Here is a 20,491-nt window from a genome sequence, read left to right as displayed (position 1 = left end):
AAATTTTCTGTATTAGGGTTTTGTTGCAGTCTTCAGTTTTTGTTGTACGACCTTTGTCTCTTCATTTTCTCTCAGCTTTATGAACAAAGTATTTTGTTGCATTGTTTACACTGCAATGATTTTATAAGAGGAGCTGTTTTGCCTGGATGTCTACTAGGTTTCATCATTAGCACTGCACTCAAATATATTTTTTCTGCCCCCGCCCCAACCAGTCACCCTATAATTGTTAGTTTCTGTTTGCAGTTGTTGCAACATTCCAATTAATATGTCTTGCTCTATTGCCCATTGAGATTTTTCCACATTTAATTCACTTCTCTTATCTTTTTGTTCTTCACTCTGAAAATTCATTTTCAGTAAATACCATTAAACCCTTTTATCACTGTTGCATATTCTCTGCTTCTCTAATTTTGCAGTTTTCCCTTCTGCATTATCACTTGTATTACTGATGTCAGTTGCCACCATTCCCCTTGGAGCTAGCAATCCACACTGCATTTGTTTGCCCATTTGATGCTGAGCATGTTACAGTGCATGGCCTCTCCACGTTATGCTGCACTACTGACTCACTTAAGTGGCTTTCTTCTGAGTTGTGAGAAGCATAGGCGTACTTGTCAAGTGTGGATCGCCTTGTACCTGCCATGGCTGTTCAGGATGGCAAGACTGTAATCTGCATGCCTCTTCTCAGCTGACAAACGTAAACACTGATTCACAAACTGTGGAGAGAGTGATAGTTGCTCCACACTGTTGGCAGCCAAATGTGCTTCATAATTGAAACACTTCCTCTGCATCAATTATATTTAATGTATTTTTCAGAAAACACACAGTTGGTTGACACTTCCAGTACTTGTGGATGAAAGCACCAGTTGTAAATAACAACACTTGCCATATGAAAACACTATTTGAACACAAAGCTTTTGCAAAAACACAACCAATCCATTGGTCATCTTGCCTCATCCCAGGAATAGGGGTATAAAAGTCAGAGGTGGGCCTGTATAGCAGACACACAATCATGCAGACAGTATATTGTGGCAGTCAGCCATGACCATAAATGAACGAGAAATTAGGCTATCCGAGGGGAGAGGAGTGGTGCAGGGGGAATAAGCCCCACTTCCCTCTCAAAGGGCTGCCATCCTACATCCACGTTCTTTGCTTCCATGAAAGCAGAACTGATATAACAGTCATAGGGATTATTTATTGCTTTTGTTGTGATGAGCAGCTTTCAAATCTCTTTATGCACCAGGATAAATCTCTTTATTCATTTCAAAATAATAATAATAATAATAATAATAATAATAATAATAATAATAATAATAATAATAATAATAAACACTTCACAACACACAGAAAATTGGGGTACACAAACCATTTGGTAGTGGCTACCTCGTAATTCTTTGCTGTGTTTGGCATTGGTAGTTCAAGCCTGACCTCTACTGGTATCTTATGCAACCACAATTCAAAACACTCCGCACCTGAAACTGCCACAATGTAGCATCTGTCTAATAGTGCATTTCCACTGCCTTATTCATCCATTGTGGTGCTGTTGGTTGTGGATTGTGGCCTACTACTATCATGTAGCAACAAGACATCTATTTGTGACTTTGAATTTTCTTAAATGCTAATTCTTAGTTCGTCTTTGTCTATATATTGGCTAGTCTGTTATTCTTTCATTGTGTAAAAAATATTTATAACTCCATTGCCACCATTGATAATACAACATTTCAGCCCATGAAAGTGTGTTTAATTCCTATTCCTTGATCATCTAGGGTGACATTATATGAATTGAATTTTATTTTGTGTTTGCAGTGGTGTACAGTAGTTTCATCTGCAATTAATGTGTAGTGGAGAAATGGATAACTTTCTGTCTTTTAATGAAACAGAAGCTGTTGGCGCATTTTAAGTGAACAAGCTTCATATAAGGCATGAACATATGAAGAAATTACAACAGACCCTTTGATAATCAAGAAAAATGTTACTTTGAGCAGCACAGTATTATGAAATTACCAAATGGCATGATGTACTTACAAGACATTGGATTGACAATTGGTAATATGTCTTTAAAATACCTGTCCGATCATCTTGATTTAGGTATTTTGTAGTTTCTCTAAAGCCCTAAAGACATACGGTGAGACTGTTCCTCAAAAGGAAGACATGGTCAATTTATTTCTGGAGTCTGAACTTGTGCTCAGTTTATAACAACCCCTTCATTGACAGAATGTTTTTATAACAACCCCTTCATTGACAGAATGTTAAACCCTGACCTTCCTTCCTTCTTTATTATGAAATTCCTGAACTGCACAGTCATGTTTGGTCAGTGCATCAGTTCATTTCCAGCAGAGCATATCAGTGATGTCAAAAATGAAAGTCATCAACTGTACTTGTTATGCTATTTCAGTATTATAAATTAGCCATCTTTACACCTTGTGCATTGGTATCACACATTCCGCATATGAACACCCTTATTAAGGCACTCATAAATGGTAAAAAAAATTGTCAAATTTTATCATGTTTGCCAAATATTTGTCCACATGTGGTGCTGCTTGACATGTTTGTTAAACATGGAGCATGTTTGGCATGTTTTCCAGAAGCTTGGATCGAAGGAAAATTCAAGAAGATGGCAAACGTTGTTTGTGTTGATGTTTTGCTACATGTTAAGTGAAAAATAAGTTGTATTACAATTTATCTCACTGCATCATGAGTTTCACAACTGTGGAAACTACAATCACATATAAAAACAATATAGCACTGACAATTACCACAACTGTAGATATATCTCTTCGTTTCCAGCCATATATTACATGGAAGGCAGTTAAGATGTAAATCAGTATTCTACGCACAACATACATACGGGAGTGCAATAAAATAATAATAATAATAATAATAAAAAGAAGTTCTCCAGTTCTTCCATGGAAGCTGTAGGCTATATGTTCCCACATTGTGGTATTTTAATGGACTGTCATTACACAACAAAGTAGAAAAGAATAAATTTTCAAATGCTTGTGTCTTCTTTTTCCAAGTGAGGGCAAAGTAACTAAAATAAGTCATTAAATGTTTCACTGTACATTCGGATAAAGTTGATGTAATCATCAGGTTCCGGCTGTAATAGTTGCTTCAAGAGGTTTTAATGTGTATATTCCTCTCTTTTTAAATCATTTTCTGGACCAATGCCATGTTTTCTTCTTCTTTTTTAAACACCATTCCAAAGTCAATGTTAGAAATACTTCATGTGTACTTGTAGCCAATCGCTCTAGGTTTCAGAATACAGCATCCAGGAATTGCGTGTGCTTCCAAAGCAAGGTTATATTGCCAAACTTTGTTGGTATTTGTATGGCTTGTTTGACAAATCTGTGGCTAGATAACAGTGAATTTGATGAACATGTTTGATCATTTATGAGGGTCTTTACTCACATTAAACTGTGAATTCCCAGTGTAGAAACATGCATCTCCTGGTAAAATGGCAGTGATTGTACATTGTTTAAATTGCGAAGATGAGAGGGAGGTAGTTTAAATTGTGGACATGAGAGGGATGGGGACGGCATTACATTAAGAACAAATATACTATTACCAGTTCTTAAGTAACAAATTATGATGTGGTGTGAAAGTTTGTAACACTAATGAAGCCACTGTGAGAACAAAACATTACAGAATAGTATGTTAAGTACACTAAAACAATGGATAAGATTGCTGGGAAATTTTGTCATAGGGGTGTTGGGGAAGATGATGAATGTGTGTACCTGACTAATCACAGAGAGATTAATTAGAAAGCAGTGGAAAGTTACGAAAAAAAGTGAACACTCAGAACTTGGGAAAAAGCATGGGTTATCACACAGATGGCGAAGGAGAAAGCTTACATTGCCTGTGGTCTTGCCCCCACTAAAAGTGATTGATTGATAACAGGAGCTTTTGTGATATTTCTTAACTTTTACAGGATACAAGATTAGTGATTTCTTATGATTTAATGAAGTATTTAAACAAATGGATACGGAAAGAGTGAGTCCTCCAAGTGTTGTAAAAGGCAGAAACTTTAATTCTAAAGGAAAATGATTTTTTGTATATTTATTTGTTTTTCATAACATGGTTCAGATCAGTACAGTAGCTTGTACAATTGGTGTGGGATAAGTCGATACGAAGGTACATAGCATAACATACACAACATGAATATCGTGTAACATTTTCACAAAATTTTAATAAAGACTCATTACAAACAGTATTATAGGATTGTTAGCGTTATTTTTACCTTTTATAGTGTATATTCTAATAGCTACAACTTCATATGTTTTATTATCTTATTTTCTTATGAGCTGTATGAGTGGGCAAGATGAGTTATACACTCAAGCATAACATTTTTAATTATTTTGGTTTTATTTCTACAGATAGCATAAGATGATCATGAAAATGGCTTAATTGATGACTGTTTTCATTTAATTAGAAGCCAATGCATGCAAATTGTGTCGACCACAGGCAGAAACTATTTTCAGATTGAAACTGTGTTGTAGAACAAGACTTGAACCCAGAGTGTTTCCTTTCACTCTGAGTATTGTACCAACTAAGGTATCTGAGCTTTCATCACTGCAGATTCAAAACCACACGTTGTGAAAACATGTCTCACATATGTAGTTGGGCAGTGAGATAATCTCAGGCATCTCAGATGGCCTGTGAAAGTCCCTGTCCATTCTGTCTCCTTAAAATAAAGAGAACAGGGACTACCCTGGTAGTATGGGGAATGCTGCAACACCAGAACTTCACACAGGAGAACATAATTGTTTTCTGATAACTGAAGAAGAAATAACTTTTCCAACGAAGGTACACTACATATAAAATACGTACTGGATAAATACTCATGGAGTTACTTAGAGATCTTCAAAAACCAAGAAAATAATGACTGTGATTGGTCGCTCTATCGGTGTTAGTTCAATCAAATAGTTGCCACTGGCAGGAGAAAGGCAAGCAAAAAGAATAATGATTATGATCGGTCTCTCTCTCTCTCTCTCTCTCTCTCTCTCTCTCTCTCTCTCTCTCTCTCTCTCTCTCTCTCTCTCTCTCTCTCTCTCTTGCATTTGCAAACGGTGTTAGTTCAATCAAATAGTTGCCACTGGCAGGAGAAAGGCAAGCAAAGGTTGAGACATTACAACATAGCAATTGGCAGTAGCCACTGTAGTCGAATTACCACTGAGACACACTGATTGCAAAGGCACAAATATGTATTAAAATTGTCTTGCTAGCTATATGTGAGATTGCTTCCATTAGTATTCATTTTTCTTAAGTATCTTTATACATCTATTATGAAGTAGTAGTAGTAGTACAACTATGAAATTCTGTGACTATATTTTCCATATAGCAGAGATGCTGAGTTGCAGATAAGCACAACAAAGACTGTCACAAATAAGCTTTCGGCCATCGGCCAACAAGGCCTTTGTCAAAAGTAGATCACACACAAACACACACACACACACACACACACACACACACACACACAAATGCAACTCATGCACAGATGACTGCAGTTTTTAGTAGCTTGAGCCTCACCGTGAGCAACAGCAGCGTGCATGATGGGAGTGGCAACTGGGTGGGTGTAAGGAGGAGGCTGGGGTGGGGAGGGGAGGGGGTGGGGATAGTAGGGGAGGGATGGGCAACAGTGAATTGCTGCTGGGGAACATGCAGGGACGAGGTGGAGAGAGGGTAGGACAGCTAGATGCAGTCAGGAGATTAGGAGGTGGAGAGGGGAGAGGAGGGGCAGGGGGCTGAGGTTAGCATAAAGAAGAGAAGTAAAAAGACTGAGTGCATTGGTGGAATAGAGGGCTGCGTAGTGCTGGAATGGGAACAGGGTAGGCGCTAGATGTGCGAAGACAATGACTAACAGAGGTTGAGGCCAGGATGGTTATGGGGATATAGAATATATTGCAGGGAGAGTTTCCACCTGCGAAATTCAAAAAAGCTTGTGTTGGCATGAAGGATCCATGTGGCATAGGCTGTGAGGTAGTCATTGAAATGAAATATGTCGTGTTGAGCAGCATGTTCAGCAACAGGGTGGTCCACTTGTTTCTTGACCATAGTTTGCTGGTGGCCATTTGTGGAGACAGCCAGCTTGTGGTTTGTTATGCCCACATAGAATGCAGCACAGTGGTTGCAGCTTCATTTATAGATCACTTGACTGATTTCACAGGTAACCCTGCCTGTCAGGGGATAGGTGATGTTAGTTACTGGGCTGGAGTAGGTGGTGGCGAGAGGATGTTTGGGACAGGTCTTGTGTCTAGGTCTGCTACAGGGATATGACCCATGAGGTAATGGGTTGAGAGCAGGGATTTTGTAGGGCTGGCAAGTATATTTTGTAGGTTGAGTGGCCAGCAGAATATAACTGTGTGGGAGGGGTGGGTAGGATAGTTGGTAGGACTTTTCTCATTTCAGGGCATGACGAGAGGTATTTGAAACCATGGCAGAGGATGTTATTCAGTTGTTGCAGTCCTGAGTGGTACTGAGTTAAGAGGTGAATGCTCCTCTGTGGTCAGACGGTGAGACTCTCGGGGGTGGTGGGTGAATGTAAAGGTAAGTCACGGGAGATTTGCCTTTATACAAGGTTGTGAGGATAATTACGGTCTGTGAAGGCTTCAGTGAGATTCTTCGTATATTTTGAGGTATACAGAGGGTCTCACTGAAGCCTTTATAGACAGTAATTATCCTCACAACCTTGTATAAAGGCAAATCTCCCGTGGTTTACCTTTACATTCACCCACCACCCCCGAGAGTCTCACCGTCTGACCACAGAGGAGCATTCCTCTCGTAACTCGATACCACCCAGGGCTGGAATGACTGAATTACATTCTCTGCCAGGGTTGCAACTACCTCTCGTCGTGCCCTGAAATGAGAAATGCTCTACCCAGTATCCATCCCACCCCTCCAACAGTGGTATTCTGCCATCCACCGAACCTACACTGTATACTTGTCGATCCCTCCACAGCCCCCACTCCCAACCCTTTGCCTGATGGCTCATATCCCTGTAATAGACCTAGGTGCGAGACCTGTCCCATACCTCCTCCCACCACTGCTTACTCCAATCCAATCACAAACATCACCTATCCCATCAAAGGCAGGGCTACCTGTGAAACCAGTCATGTGATCTACAAGCTAAGCTGCAACCACTATGCTGCATTCTGTGTGGGCATGACAACCAGCAAGCTGTCTGCCCACTCAAATGGCCACCGACAAACTGTGGCTAAGGGACAAATGGACCAGCTTGTTGTTAAGCACGCTTCCCAACATGACATCCTTCATTTCAATGACTACTTCACTGCCTTTGCATATGGATCCTTCCACCCTGACACCAGCTTTTCTGAATTACGCAGGTGGGAACTCTCCCTGCTATATATTCTATATCCCCATAACCATCCTGGCCTCGACCTCTGTTAATCATTGTCTTCATACATCTAGCACCTACCCTGTTCTCATTCCAGCCCTACACAGCTGTCTATTCCACCAATGCATCCAGTCTTCTTACTTCTGTACTTTTCTGTTGCCGCCTCCCAAGTGCCCCACCTCTCCCCTGCCCTCTGTCTAGCCTTCTGACTGCACCTAGCTGCCCTACCCTCTCTCCACCTCATCCCTGTATGCTCCCCAGCAGCACCCCTACCAGACTCTCTCTCCCCATCCCTGCCCCAGTCTCATCCTTATTCCCACCCAGTTGCCACTCCCATTTTCACTGCTGTTGCTGTTGCTGCTTCTGCTGCTTGCAGTGTGGCTTCAGCTGCCAGAGACTGGAGTTGTGGGTGAGAGTAGAGTGTGTGTGTGTGTGTGTGTGTGTGTGTGTGTGTGTGTGTGAGAGAGAGAGAGAGAGAGAGAGAGAGAGAGAGAGAGAGAAAGAGAGAGAGAGAGAGAGAGAGAGAGAGAGAGAGAGTTGTGTGTGCTGGAGTCCTTTATTTTTGACAGAGGCTTTGTTGGGTAAAAGTTTATTTGTGATAGTCTTTTTTTCTGCGACTCAACATCTCTGCTATATGGTGAGTAGCAACTTTACTTTTCATAATGTTGTTACATTCCATACAGGATTTTCCATTGTTTGATTTTTGTTATTATATTGTATTTTTTTCTCTTTCTTAAATTTATATTTCGCAGCTAAACTTTCTCTGTTGTACAAATGGGATATCTGTTGAGTTACTTGTGTTAACTGTTTAGTAAATGGCATCATATCGCATAAATGCACATTTAGAATTTGAAGCATTTTGATACATCAGTATTAAATGCTTGACAGCAGGTCTCATACAAATAGCAGCAAAATAATAAATGAGGTATGAGACTGATTATCTGCTGTACCAACTGTCATGAATCGTCCACTGTGAGCATTGTTTACCTCTTTCCCTTACAAAATTCCAGGCAGCCTTTTTCCAGCATGTGGTTACCACAATTACTCTGTCACTGTTCACCGTCTGGCTAAGAGTTTCTGCACGTGGCACCATCTTTGCAATGTTGACTTTCTTTTTATGATCATTGTTCCAACTTATCCATTATATCCAAATGTCAGTCATCATGAACTTCTAAATTTAGTGTTGGGACATCGCTCATACTTAAGATTCTTGGAATGATGAAAACAAAGAAATAACATGTTTTAACAAACAGCTCATTGTAAAACTTTATTAGGCAAGACTAGGCAAGAAATTTAATGTTAGGAGCTGAAGGATAAAAGTGGCCGTCAAAAATGAAATTATTAAATATTCAACAATTTTAGCATTTGCCTGAACCCATTCACAGAAATATTTATCTGTCTCGCGTGTGTTAGGGATCATGATACTATGACTGTGGTGGTGATGGGAGATGCAGTTGAAAAGTACTGTTACAGCATATTTCACACTAAGATAAACACTTTTTATTTGCGTAACCTGCTTACTACATTATGCCGGTAAACCACTATTTCTCCATGTGATCATAATCACATTATAAGCATTTGTTGAATTATGTTATGCATATTATCAGCTTATGTATACAGGTAGCTTATTTCTCTAAAGCTAACCCCTTTTATAATTCTTACATACTATGTGTCACCTTCTCATCTGCATATCGTCTATGTCCTTGTCCAGTGTGGTGTAGAGGAAGAAATCACTTAATAGTAGTGTAGGGCCACGGCCAGAATGTTTCAGAATATCTACAATTTTGTATACAGTGTGTCGTTGTTTATTAAGAGGGTTGTCTTTTAAGTTTTCACAACCAGCCATTATGTTAAAATTTGTTGTTTGTTATTATTAAAACAATGGCAGCTCAGAAATTGACAGTTATTAGTTTGCATTGAGCATTTATAGAACCTGTTTCCATTCATGGAGACCAAACTTAATAACCATCCCACAGCTCAGTTCATTCGACTTCTGGCGATCAGTGTTACTGTTGGTTTCAAAATTTCATCATGACTATGCTTCTGTTGACAATGAACTGATGAAGGTTGACCAATCATAATTGTGGATTCAAAATATATGAATGCCATGCGCAGCAGGATTAAAGAGGATGGGCATGCAATTTGCCATCTGTCGGAGACATCTGTAGGCTTATCAAAGACTGCAGTAATTTGAATTTGCATCAACATGTAGCTGTGAAGAGATATGTTCCCCAGTGACAGTTGCTGTAAGCATATGCAGAGAAATGTAAGCAATGAGCCAGAAAACTAGAAGACTACAGCTGCCCCCTTGATGGTGGGGGGCACTTCCCACCCTGTTGCTCCTAAACCACCTATTTCAGGAGCAACGCCCTCACTTCTAAGCTGGAGAAGCATAAGTCTTCTTCAGCGTCTCTCGCTAGGAAGGGGTCCCTTGGGTCACTCTCTTTCCAGGTTTCTGCTAGTGGGAAAGATGACACCCGCCAGTAGCAGAAGAGGCCAAAAGCTGCTGGTTGCAGGCCTTCATGCTCATCTTCAGTCCTGGAGACAATCAGTGAAGTCCTCCCAAGCAGGGAAACACAAGGAACAGCGATAGAAATCCAAAAAGAAGGTCCCTAAGACCAAGGGAATTGCGGTGGCACCCATACCACTGCTATCTCCAAGCTCTGCGTCTGTGGATGAGGTGGAGATTCTGGCGTCTGCTGATGGCCTATATCTTGCCGGACCCTCAGACAAAATGGATATAGACTGCTCAGGCAAAACGTCGGTGGCAGTTTGTGACCCTGAGGCGTAAACAGCCTCATTGAATGTTCCATGCCTTCCCACTCTCATGATGACGTCATCCTCCAGTGGAATTGTGGCAGTTTTTTCCACTGCCTGGCTGAGCTATGGTAACCGTTAAGCTTTACACCTGCTATCTGCACTGCGCTCCTGGAAACCTGGTTCCCTGCAATGTGGACCCCCGCCCTCTGCACCTATAAGTGATACAGGAACCGTAGCAACTATAATTCAGTGTCAGGTGGAGTTTGCATTTGTGTCATAAACTCAGTCTTTAGTGACACTGTGCCCCTTCAAATACCTCTTGAAGCTGTGGCTATCAGAATAAGGACAAAACAGGAAATAACTGTCTGCAATGTATATCTTCCTCCAGATGGTGCAGTACCCCTGAATGTCTTAGCTGCACTGATTGATCAATTCCTAAAACTTTCCTACTTTTTGGGAGATTTTGATGCCCGTAACCCCATGTTGGTGCTTACTGGGCTTACTGGCTGAGGCAGAGATGTCGAAACTTTACTGTCTCAGTGCGACCTCTGCCTCTTAATACTGGGGCCACCACACATTTCAGTGTGGCTCGAGTTAGTTACTCAGCCATTTATTTATCAATTTGCAGCCAGGAATTCTGCCATCAATCCATTGGAGAGCACGTGATGACCTGTGTGGTAGTGACCACTTTCTCATCTTCCTGTCACAGCCCCAGCATCAAGCCCACGGACGCCTGCCCAGATGGGCTTTAAACAAGGTGGACTGGGAAACTTTCACCTCTGCTGTCACCGTTGGATCTCCCCCACATGGGAACATCATTGTGATGGTTGAGCAGTTGACTACAACAATCATTTCTGTGGCAGAAAACACAATCCCTCGCTCTCTGGGGTGCCCTTGGTGAAAGACAGTCCCTTGGTGGTCACCGGTAGCCCTGAAGCAATAAAGGGGCATTGGCCAGCTCTACAGCAGCATAAGGGGCACCCTTACCTAGAGCACCTCATAGCCTTTAAACAGGTCTGTGCTTGCGTTCGCCAACTTACCAAATGACAGAAGCAGGAGTATTGGAAGAGATATGTCTCGACCACTTTTCTAACAAAATATTTCAACATTGTACCTCGGCGTCTTCATCAGGCACTTCCTGTGACAGGAAGCACCTGATGAAAATGCCGTGGTACAACATCAAAATGTTGCGTTAGAAAAATGCAGACCACCGGCAGTACACCCGATTCAACAAGATCTCACCAACGTTCTTTGTAAGCTTCTGGAACATATGGTGTGTCGGCAGGTGGGTTGGGCCCTGGAATCACGTGGCCTACTGGCTCCATGTCAGGGCGGCTCTCCCCAGGGTCGTTCTACCATTGATAATCTCGTGTCCCATCCAAACAGCCTTCTCCAGACGCCAACACCTGGTTGCCATATTATTTTTTGTGAGAAAAAGCATATAGCATGACCTGGCAACATCATATCCTTGCCACATTATACAAGTAGGGTGTCTACAGCCCACTCCCAATTTTTATCCGGAATTTCCTGTTGCTTCATGCTTTCCATTTTCAAGTTGGTGGCTTCCCCCCCCTCCCCCATAGTTCCCCCATATCCAGGAGAATGGGGTCCCACTGGGTTCTGTATCGAGTGAATCTCTATTTTTAATGGCCATTAATGGTCCAGCAGCAACTGTAAGGCCATCTGTCTCACCTTCTCTGTATGCAGACGACTTACGCATTTGATACTGCTCCACCAGTATTGGGGTTGCTAAGCGGCACCTCCAGGGAGTCATCCACAAGGTGCAGTTATGGGCTCTAGCCCACGGTTTCCAGTTTTCTGCCACAAAGTCGTGTGTTATGCACTTCTGTCGGTGTCGTACCATTCATACAAAACCAGAACTTTACCTTAATGACGATCCACTCACTGTAGTTGAGACATATCGATTCTTAGGACTGGTTTTAGACACCCAATTGACTTGGCTACCTCACCTGCATCAGCTTAAGTGAAAGTGCTGGCAGCACTTCAGTACCCTCCGCTACCTGAGCAACACCAACTGGGGTACAGATCGCTCTACGCTGCTGCAGCTCTACAGAGCCCTTGTTCAATCCTGCCTTGACTATGCGAGTCTTGTTTAGGGTTCAGCTGCACCCTCAATATTGTGTTTACTCGACCCAGTGCACCACTGTGACATTCGGCTAGCGATAGGAGCTTTTAGGACGAGTCCGGTGACCAGCGTTCTTGTGGAAGCCGCAGTGCCTCCATCGCAGGTTAGGCATGCACAACTGCTGCCCAGTTACGAAGCACACATTCATAGTTCTCCTGCACATCTGAATCACTGTCTCCTTTACTCAACTATGGCAGTTCATCTCCCTCATCAGTGGCTCAGGTCCGGGTTTCCAATTGCAGTCCATGTCCGATCCTTTCTTTCTGAACTGGAGTCCTTGCGTTTAGCACCTATACTTGAGGTCCATTCACATACACCTCCATGGTGTACACCTAGGCCGCAGCTTTGCCTGGACCTTTCACGTGGAGCTAAGGACTCAGTTAACCCTGCGGCTCTCCGCTGCCACTTTCTCTTGATTCTTGACAAGTACAGAGGCCACGAAGTGGTTTACACTGTCGGCTCGAGGGCTGTTGCTCATGTCGGCTTTGCGTATGTCCATGGAGGACATATTGAACAGCGTTCCTTGCCCAGTGGGCGCAGTGTATTCACTGCAGAACTGGTGGCCATATCTCGTGCACTTCTTCAGTATATCCGTACATGTCCCCGGGAATTGTTTATCCTGTGTACTTACTCCTTGAGCAGCCTACAAGCAATCAACCAGTGCTACCCTCACCATCCTTTGGTAGTGTCCACCCAGGAGTCATCTATGCCCTGGAATGGTCCCATCGTTCAGTGGCGTTTGTGTGGACCCCAGGATACTTCAGCATCCCAGGCAACGAAATTGCTGACAGGCTGGCCAAACTGGCTATGCGGGAACCGCTTCTGGAGATGGACATCTCTGAACCTGACCTGCTTTCTGACCTACACCGTAGGGTTTTTAGGCTTTGAGAGATGGAATGGCATAACAGTACACACAACAAACTACTTGTCATTAAGGCGACTACAATTGTGTGGAAGTCTTCCATGCGGGCCTCTTGCAGGGAATCAGTTGTCCTCTGCTGGCTCCGCATTGGCCACGCTTGGGCAACCGACGGTTACCTCTCGCGCCGTGAAGACCCGCCTCAGTGTAGGTGCGGCGCCCAATTGACAGTGTTCCATATTCTGGTGCACTGTCCCACTTTGACTGCCCAGCAATGGAATCTTCGGTTACTGGACTCGTCGCCGCTCATTTTATCTGACAACGCCTCATTGGCTAATTTAGTTCTATGTTTTATTTGTGAGTCTGGGTTTTATCATCTGATCTACATTTTAGCACATGTACTTTGTCCCTCTGTGTCCTCCACCCTAGTGGCTTTAGGGTGGAGGTTTTAATGTGTTGCAGAGTGACCGGCTTCTCCTTTTTATTCTCATGGTCGGCCAGCTGCTGTAATCTGCTTTCTTGTGTACTCCCTTCTGTTTCTAGTGTCTCTCAGTCGTTTTCTTGTCCTATTTTGTTCCTTTTGGTATTCATTGCCTTTCCTTCATTCTTGTGATTTTTCCTTTCTTTTCATTTTGTATTATATGTCTCGTCTGTTTTATTCTCACACTTGTGGCATTGTTTTATTAGGGACAAGGGATGGATGACTTCGTAGTTGGTCTACCCCCCCCCCTCCCCCCTCCCCCTTTTCTCTTAAACCAACCAACCAACCAAGTCTAAATTCCGGTGTTCCGTTTTTTGTAATGCACAACAGAAACCCGGCATCACAGGTGGCACTCCCAAAAAGTAGGCAGGCAGACGTGTGTCAGGTCTTTGAAACTATCTAATGTGACCGGTCACCAGTCTGCACCACTCCCTCAAATTGCTGGTTTCAAATTTTCACACATAAGGACTGTGTACATTGCATTGTTCACATTTTGAGCTCTTGGCATGTAGTGTTCAAGAATTGCTCCCTTATGGTCCCAAAACAAGTTAACATTACCTTTCTAGCACTTCTTTCAGTTAACATCCTGGGTTTTGGAGATGAAGAATGTCACCAGTCCAAGCTTGGTTTCATTCAGGTTCATAAAAATGCACCCAACTCTCATCTCACATTACAGTACAGTGAAGAAATGCCTCCCCTTCAGTCTCATGCTGTCACAACACCTCCCTGCAGACTCCATGTGCCTTTCTTTCATTTTTGATGTCAGATGTTTTGTAATCCATCTCAGATACACTTCCTTGAGCATCAATATGTCACGAAAAATATGGTGGGTGATCTGACACTAATTTTCAGTGTAGCTGCAATATCACTCAATCTGATACACTTGTTTTCTTGTATCAACTCATCAACTCTCGCAATGGTGTTCTCAGTGACTGTGCAGTCAGTGCGTCCTACATGTGGTGAATTTTAACACTTGTTACCTCATTTGCATTTATCTGCCCACTCCTTTACTTGCGTTTAACTCAAATGACTATCAGCATATTGCCCTACCATCTGATGGTGAATATCAAGTGGTTTCAACCCTTCAGCTAACAGAAATCTAATGACACTCTGCTGTTCCAGATTGGTGCAAACCGATAAGGGTGCCACCATCTTATTTCACAGATCCCCAGCATCCAATTCGAGAGGCAGGCGTGCTAACTCCATCTGATAATAGTTCTAGGACACCACCAAAAAATAACAAAGAAGCACAAACATTTGCCAAAGTTTTATATTTTTTATACAACTTTTCCATTTTCTTATTGAATTGACATATTTAGCCAGCCAGAACATCTGCTTCCGTATTTTAGTTTTTCCTGTGATTTTTCACTTTTCTTAATGTCTCAATTATTGTGTGTGTGTGTGTGTGTGTGTGTGTCCTACATATTTTAATGAAAACATTAGTTTTTTCAGTCAGTTTCTTTTTGTTAATTTGTTCCTTTTTGCTACATCACTTTTCTATAATAACTTTGCCTTAACCAATTTGCATAAACTATTTCTTATAATTTGAAATTACTATCTTTTTCCTTAACTTTTCATTTTAACTAATGCAGTGTAGTATTTTTTCCACCACTAAAAAGGTTATACAGGATGTTTCAGAAATGTTGGTCAGTATTCAGGGATATGGTGGCAATGATCATTTGAAACAAAAGTGTCAAGTAAAAATGGGCTCCAAAACATATACCTTAAGAGCTATGAGCAGTTCTTTATCTTAGATACTGTGCAACAAATTCATTAGAAGAGTTGTGTTTCAAAGTGGTGAAGATGAAAAAGTGCTCATAGCTCTTAAGGTACGCATTTTAGAGCTCACGTTTACTGAACGTTTTTTTCTTGTTTTGTCCGATACTACCACTTCACCAAATATGAAAGGCAAGGAGCTTGCAGTAGACGAGATTTGTTTCACAGTATTGAAGATCAAGAAATGTTTGTAACTCTTAAAGTATACATTTTAGATTCCTTGTTTTCTTGACTTTGTTTTGAATGGTCATTCCCGCCATATCCCTGAATATTGCCCATCACTTCTGAAACAACCCTTACACTTTCTTTCTAGTGTTTTTATTTAAATTGTAGTTCTCACTTGTTTTGGACAGCCCATTTAAATTTCTTGCTATTCTTCATTAAGTTACCTTAACATCTGAGAGAATTTAATTTGGTTTGCATATTTTATCATACCTGAAACTGGTATTAACATTTAGGTAATTGAGAAATCTGCCTGGCTTTTTCCAGGAGTGAGGTGGAGGTAAAAAGTAAATCAAGTGTAGACACAGAGCATTATTTTTTCTTAAAGAAAAGGGGAAAAAGGGTTAGACTTGACGTGAGAGTAGCAGAATGGAAAGTCACACTGAATTGCTACAAGTTGAACTTGTAGGATGTGAGTGAAATAAAAAAGGAAATAAAATGGAATATACAACAAATGAAAAATAATTACTGGGATAGAATTCAAGTATTGCTTGATGGTAGATAGTTGAAATGCTATACAATAAAGAACTAAATGATAAGAAAATAGTGTTGTAGATATAGTGTCAAAGCAAATATAATTAAAAAATGAGTGTTACCGAACATAGAGAAATTGTGAGATCATAACAAAGAAACTAAGTGTTTTAAAAACAAAGATTCCAAGACTTACCAAGTGGGAAAGCGCCGGCAGACAGGCACAATGAACAAAACACACAAACACACACACAGAATTACTAGCTTTCGCAACCGATGGTTGCTTCTTCAGGAAGGAGAGGGAAAGACGAAAGGATGTGGGTTTTAAGGGAGAGGGTAAGGAGTCATTCCAATCCCGGGAGCGGAAAGACTTCCCTTAGGGGGAAAAAAAAGGACAGGTGTACACTTGCACGCACACACACACACACACACACACACACACACACACACACACACACACACACGCACACATATCCATCCGCACATACACAGACACAAGCAGACATATTTCAATATGCACACACACACACACACACACACACACACACACATATCCATCCGCACATACACAGACACAAGCAGACATATTTCAATATGTCTGCTTGTGTCTGTGTATGTGCGGATGGATATGTGTGCGTGTGTGTGTGTGCAAGTGTACACCTGTCCTTTTTTTCCCCCTAAGGGAAGTCTTTCCGCTCCCGGGATTGGAATGACTCCTTACCCTCTCCCTTAAAACCCACATCCTTTCGTCTTTCCCTCTCCTTCCTGAAGAAGCAACCATCGGTTGCGAAAGCTAGTAATTCTGTGTGTGTGTTTGTGTGTTTTGTTCATTGTGCCTGTCTGCCGGCGCTTTCCCGCTTGGTAAGTCTTGGAATCTTTGTTTTTAATATATTTTTCCCATGTGGAAATTTCTTTCTATTTTATTTACATCATCATTAATTTGAACCCAAACTAAGTGTTTGTGATACATAATTTCTTATAGTGCTGTGTTCTGCCAATGTATACAGTGGCTTGTGTTGCTTGTTTTCTTACTGAGAGCTTTCTCACTAGATAATTAAAGTAGAATGCCAAACAGTGTTGTGCATGGTTCTTCATCTTGTATGCTTACAGGTGACTCTTACAAACCTGTTTTTCCTTTTTCACTGTGAAGGAATGCCAAATCAAAAGCCTTTTTTATTATCTGTATTATTTCCATTTACTATTTTGGGGAATCCTGTCTTTTTTTGTTTTTTTTTTTGTTTTTTGTTTTTTTATCTTCATCCAGTTTAGTTCAGATTTTTGTTACTGATAAATTAAGGTTTTTCTGTATGTAGAAGACATTGTACTTGGCACTGTAGTTTGATCCTTTTTCAGTCTTTTGATCATTTGTTAAATGTCTGTGTTTTGTGCCAACTGTCTCAGTTGCTTGTGTAACTTTGTTTTAGCAGCCATTATACTTCAAAAAGTTTGACATTTTCATTTTTTTAAGTCATCAAATTACATCTCTTAGTGTTTTATTCATAGTACAGATGTGAAAGGGGCACACTACTTATTAACAAATAACTTGACATTTAATGAATTTTTATGTGTTATTCTCTTACAATACTAATTTCTTTGTGCCATTGAAGTTTCAGTTTTTGTGTCAGTGTTAACAATCCTTATAACAAGTAGTAGCAGCAGCAGCAGCAGCAGTAGTAGTAGTAGTAGTAGTAGTAGTAGTAGTAGTTGTTGTTGTTGTTGTTGTTATTGTTCATGATGATGACAATGTGATGATGATTGTGTACAGCTCTGTTTTTGCAATTTTCCCCCCCCATATTACAACTTAAAAGTGATCTGTGCATGGAGTGCAATTGCTGTATCCAAATAACAGCATGTGTCTTACTGTTTGTTTCCTTTACAGTGAGTACTTATACGATGCATATGCTGATCGGGATAATATTCCACTCGCCAAGTAAGTTTTTAATACCTCTGTTTCTTTCTCTCCTGTCTGACCCAGTTTATGTTGGAATGGTTCTCTTGCTATAGGGACTGTTCAGTAGAATACAGTTATTGTTGATGCATTGAAAAGAAATTATTTATATTGTAACATTTTCTCAATTCATACTTAGTGATGTAAGCTGTCAGTTTACAATATGTATCTCAGTATAGTATTGTTTTTTATAACTTGTAGTGCAACAAAGCAAATTGTGTGACCGGTGATGAGGCAACACGGTCATGTTTTGCTTAGAGGTGATAGAAAGGGAACTGTCTTGTCACAAATTAACTATGGAGCAATAACTATGACCTTCAATATTCTGTGTTATCCTTAATCATGGAAAAGGAATGTGTGTGTGTGAGGGACAAAGACAGCGAAGAAATAATTTTTATGCATTATGAGAAACAAATGTCATATGCAACAATGCTAAAATAAATATTTTATTTATTGAACTATATCAGCCTTACCTTTAGATGTAACATAATCTCTTTGTATTCAGTGGCAGAAAGTATTCTCTTGGTAACATACAAAGTTTCTATGTCATTTGAGCTTTCTTCACTATTTTCAAGTTACATTCTTATTTTGTCACACACAGCTATCTCGTTAACTGAAACTAAGTTTTATTGTCTGGTATTAATTTTCCCCTTGCCAGAAAAGTTCCAGAGCAGGTATTTTTTCTGAGTTTGCAATACTAAAAAGGAACAAATATTGTTTTCATGTTACCTGGTATGTGTGACTGCTTGAAATGGCCTTGGCCATGTGTCTGTGCAAACTTACTAGGTGGCAGGGCTGTGCTTAGAAACACACTGTTTGGGTTTTTGGCACATTACTTATGGTGACGCAGTGGATGCTGATTGTGAGCAAAGAGTGAACATTAAGTTCTGCATTAAGCTCAGAAAAAGCCATAGTGGACCATGGAAAATGATGAAGCAAGCATATGCGGGTGAGGCACTTTCAAGAAGTTGTGTTTTTGAGTGGCACAAAAGGTTTCGTGAAGGTAGAGATTCAGTGCAGGACGATCCCCAAGCTGGTTGCCCATCTACAGCACATACCAGTGCAAACATGGTGTGTGTAAGGCAGTTATTGCAAGAAGACTGTCATGCAACTGTGCATGTGATACCAGAAGAACTTAATTGGAATTGTGATGTGTGTCATAAGATTTTACGTGAAAATTTAGGGAAACAGAAATTTAATGCAAAACTTTTCCTCCACACATGGACAGGCAGAAAGAGGAAAGACGACAAATTCCTACTCGACTACTGGATAGAGCCAGATTTGATTCCACATTTCTGTCAAGGGTTATTGTGTGGGGAGTGGAAATTGGTGTTACCAGTATTACCCTCACATGAAGTGTTGAATGACAGCATCCTCCTGGATCACCAGGCGCGAAAAAATTCAATCCACCACCTTCGAGAACAAAGACAATATTAATTGCATTATAGTAAAGGATTAGTTCACTATGAGTATGTTCCTCCAGATCAAACAGTGAACCAAACTCTTTACATCAAAGTTTTGAAATGTTTGTGACAAGCAATTCGACATCACCAACCCATCTGCACCACTGTCAGGAGTGGTTCTTAGTGCATGACAGGACCCATAGTGCTTTATCTGTTACCAAGTATCTGGCTAGATGTTTCTCTGGACCTCTAGCCTTGTGATTTTGTCCTTGTTTCCTTGAGTAAAAAGGCAACTGGGATGAAAGTGTTATCAAGATACCACAGACATCCAAAGACCTGTGACAAATGAACTTACAAGCATCACTGTCTACATCTGCATGTACATGGATACTCTCAAATCATACTTTAGTGCCCAGCAGAGGGTTCATCGAACCACCTACACAATAAAGTCTCTAACAGCTCACAGAAGAAACAAACACCCAATCTTTCTGTGTGAGGTCTGATTTCCTGTATTATATTATGATGATGGTTATACCCTATGTAGGTTAGCGTCAATAAAATATTTTCGCATTTGAAGGAGAAAGTTGGTGATCGAAATTTCGTGACAATATCCCACTGCAATGAAAAATTGCTTTGTTTTAATGAAACATTGGAACATCCAGGATGGAATTACTTTGTTTTACTGATGTACACCCCAAATCCTGCATCATATCAGTGACACTCTCTGCCCTATTTCTCCATAATAAAAATGTGCTGCTTTTCTTCGACCTTTCTTGATATACTCTGTTAATCCTCTCTGATAAGGAGGCAGTCTCTTTAGTAGACCTGTTGCACCTTCTAAGTGCTCTACCAAAGAGTGTCTCTGGTTTGCTTTCCCTGCAACATTTTCCATGTGTTCTTTCCAGTTTAAGTTGTTCATAATTGTAGTTCCTAGGTATTTAGTTCAATTTATGGCCTTTGGATTTGTCAGATTTATTGTGCAACAGAAGTTTAATGGATTTCTTTTAGCACTCATGTGGATGACTTCACACTTTTCATTATTTAGGGTCAGTTGCCAATTTTCAAACCACACAGATATCT

The 20,491-nt window shown here is 40.9% G+C and overlaps 1 protein-coding gene across 18 annotated transcripts in view; it reads left to right on the top strand.

Annotated features, from left to right (window-relative positions):
• Nucleotides 1-20,491, top strand: part of LOC126334787 (prominin-like protein) — a 503,842-nt gene that overhangs the window by 408,176 nt on the left and 75,175 nt on the right. For 12 of the 18 annotated variants that reach the window (XM_049997400.1, XM_049997395.1, XM_049997393.1 and 9 more), the window contains one exon: nt 17,940-17,990. The exons of the other annotated variants lie outside the window; for them this stretch is intronic. In XM_049997400.1, the coding sequence (XP_049853357.1) occupies nt 17,940-17,990 (51 nt within the window). The remainder of the gene's footprint in view (nt 1-17,939; nt 17,991-20,491) is intronic. 18 annotated transcript variants of the gene reach the window in all.

Source organism: Schistocerca gregaria, chromosome 2 (genome assembly GCF_023897955.1).
Source record: "Schistocerca gregaria isolate iqSchGreg1 chromosome 2, iqSchGreg1.2, whole genome shotgun sequence".
Taxonomy (NCBI): domain Eukaryota; kingdom Metazoa; phylum Arthropoda; class Insecta; order Orthoptera; family Acrididae; genus Schistocerca; species Schistocerca gregaria.
Note: the sequence above shows the minus strand (reverse complement) of the source record. Positions and strands in the feature narration are given on the sequence as shown.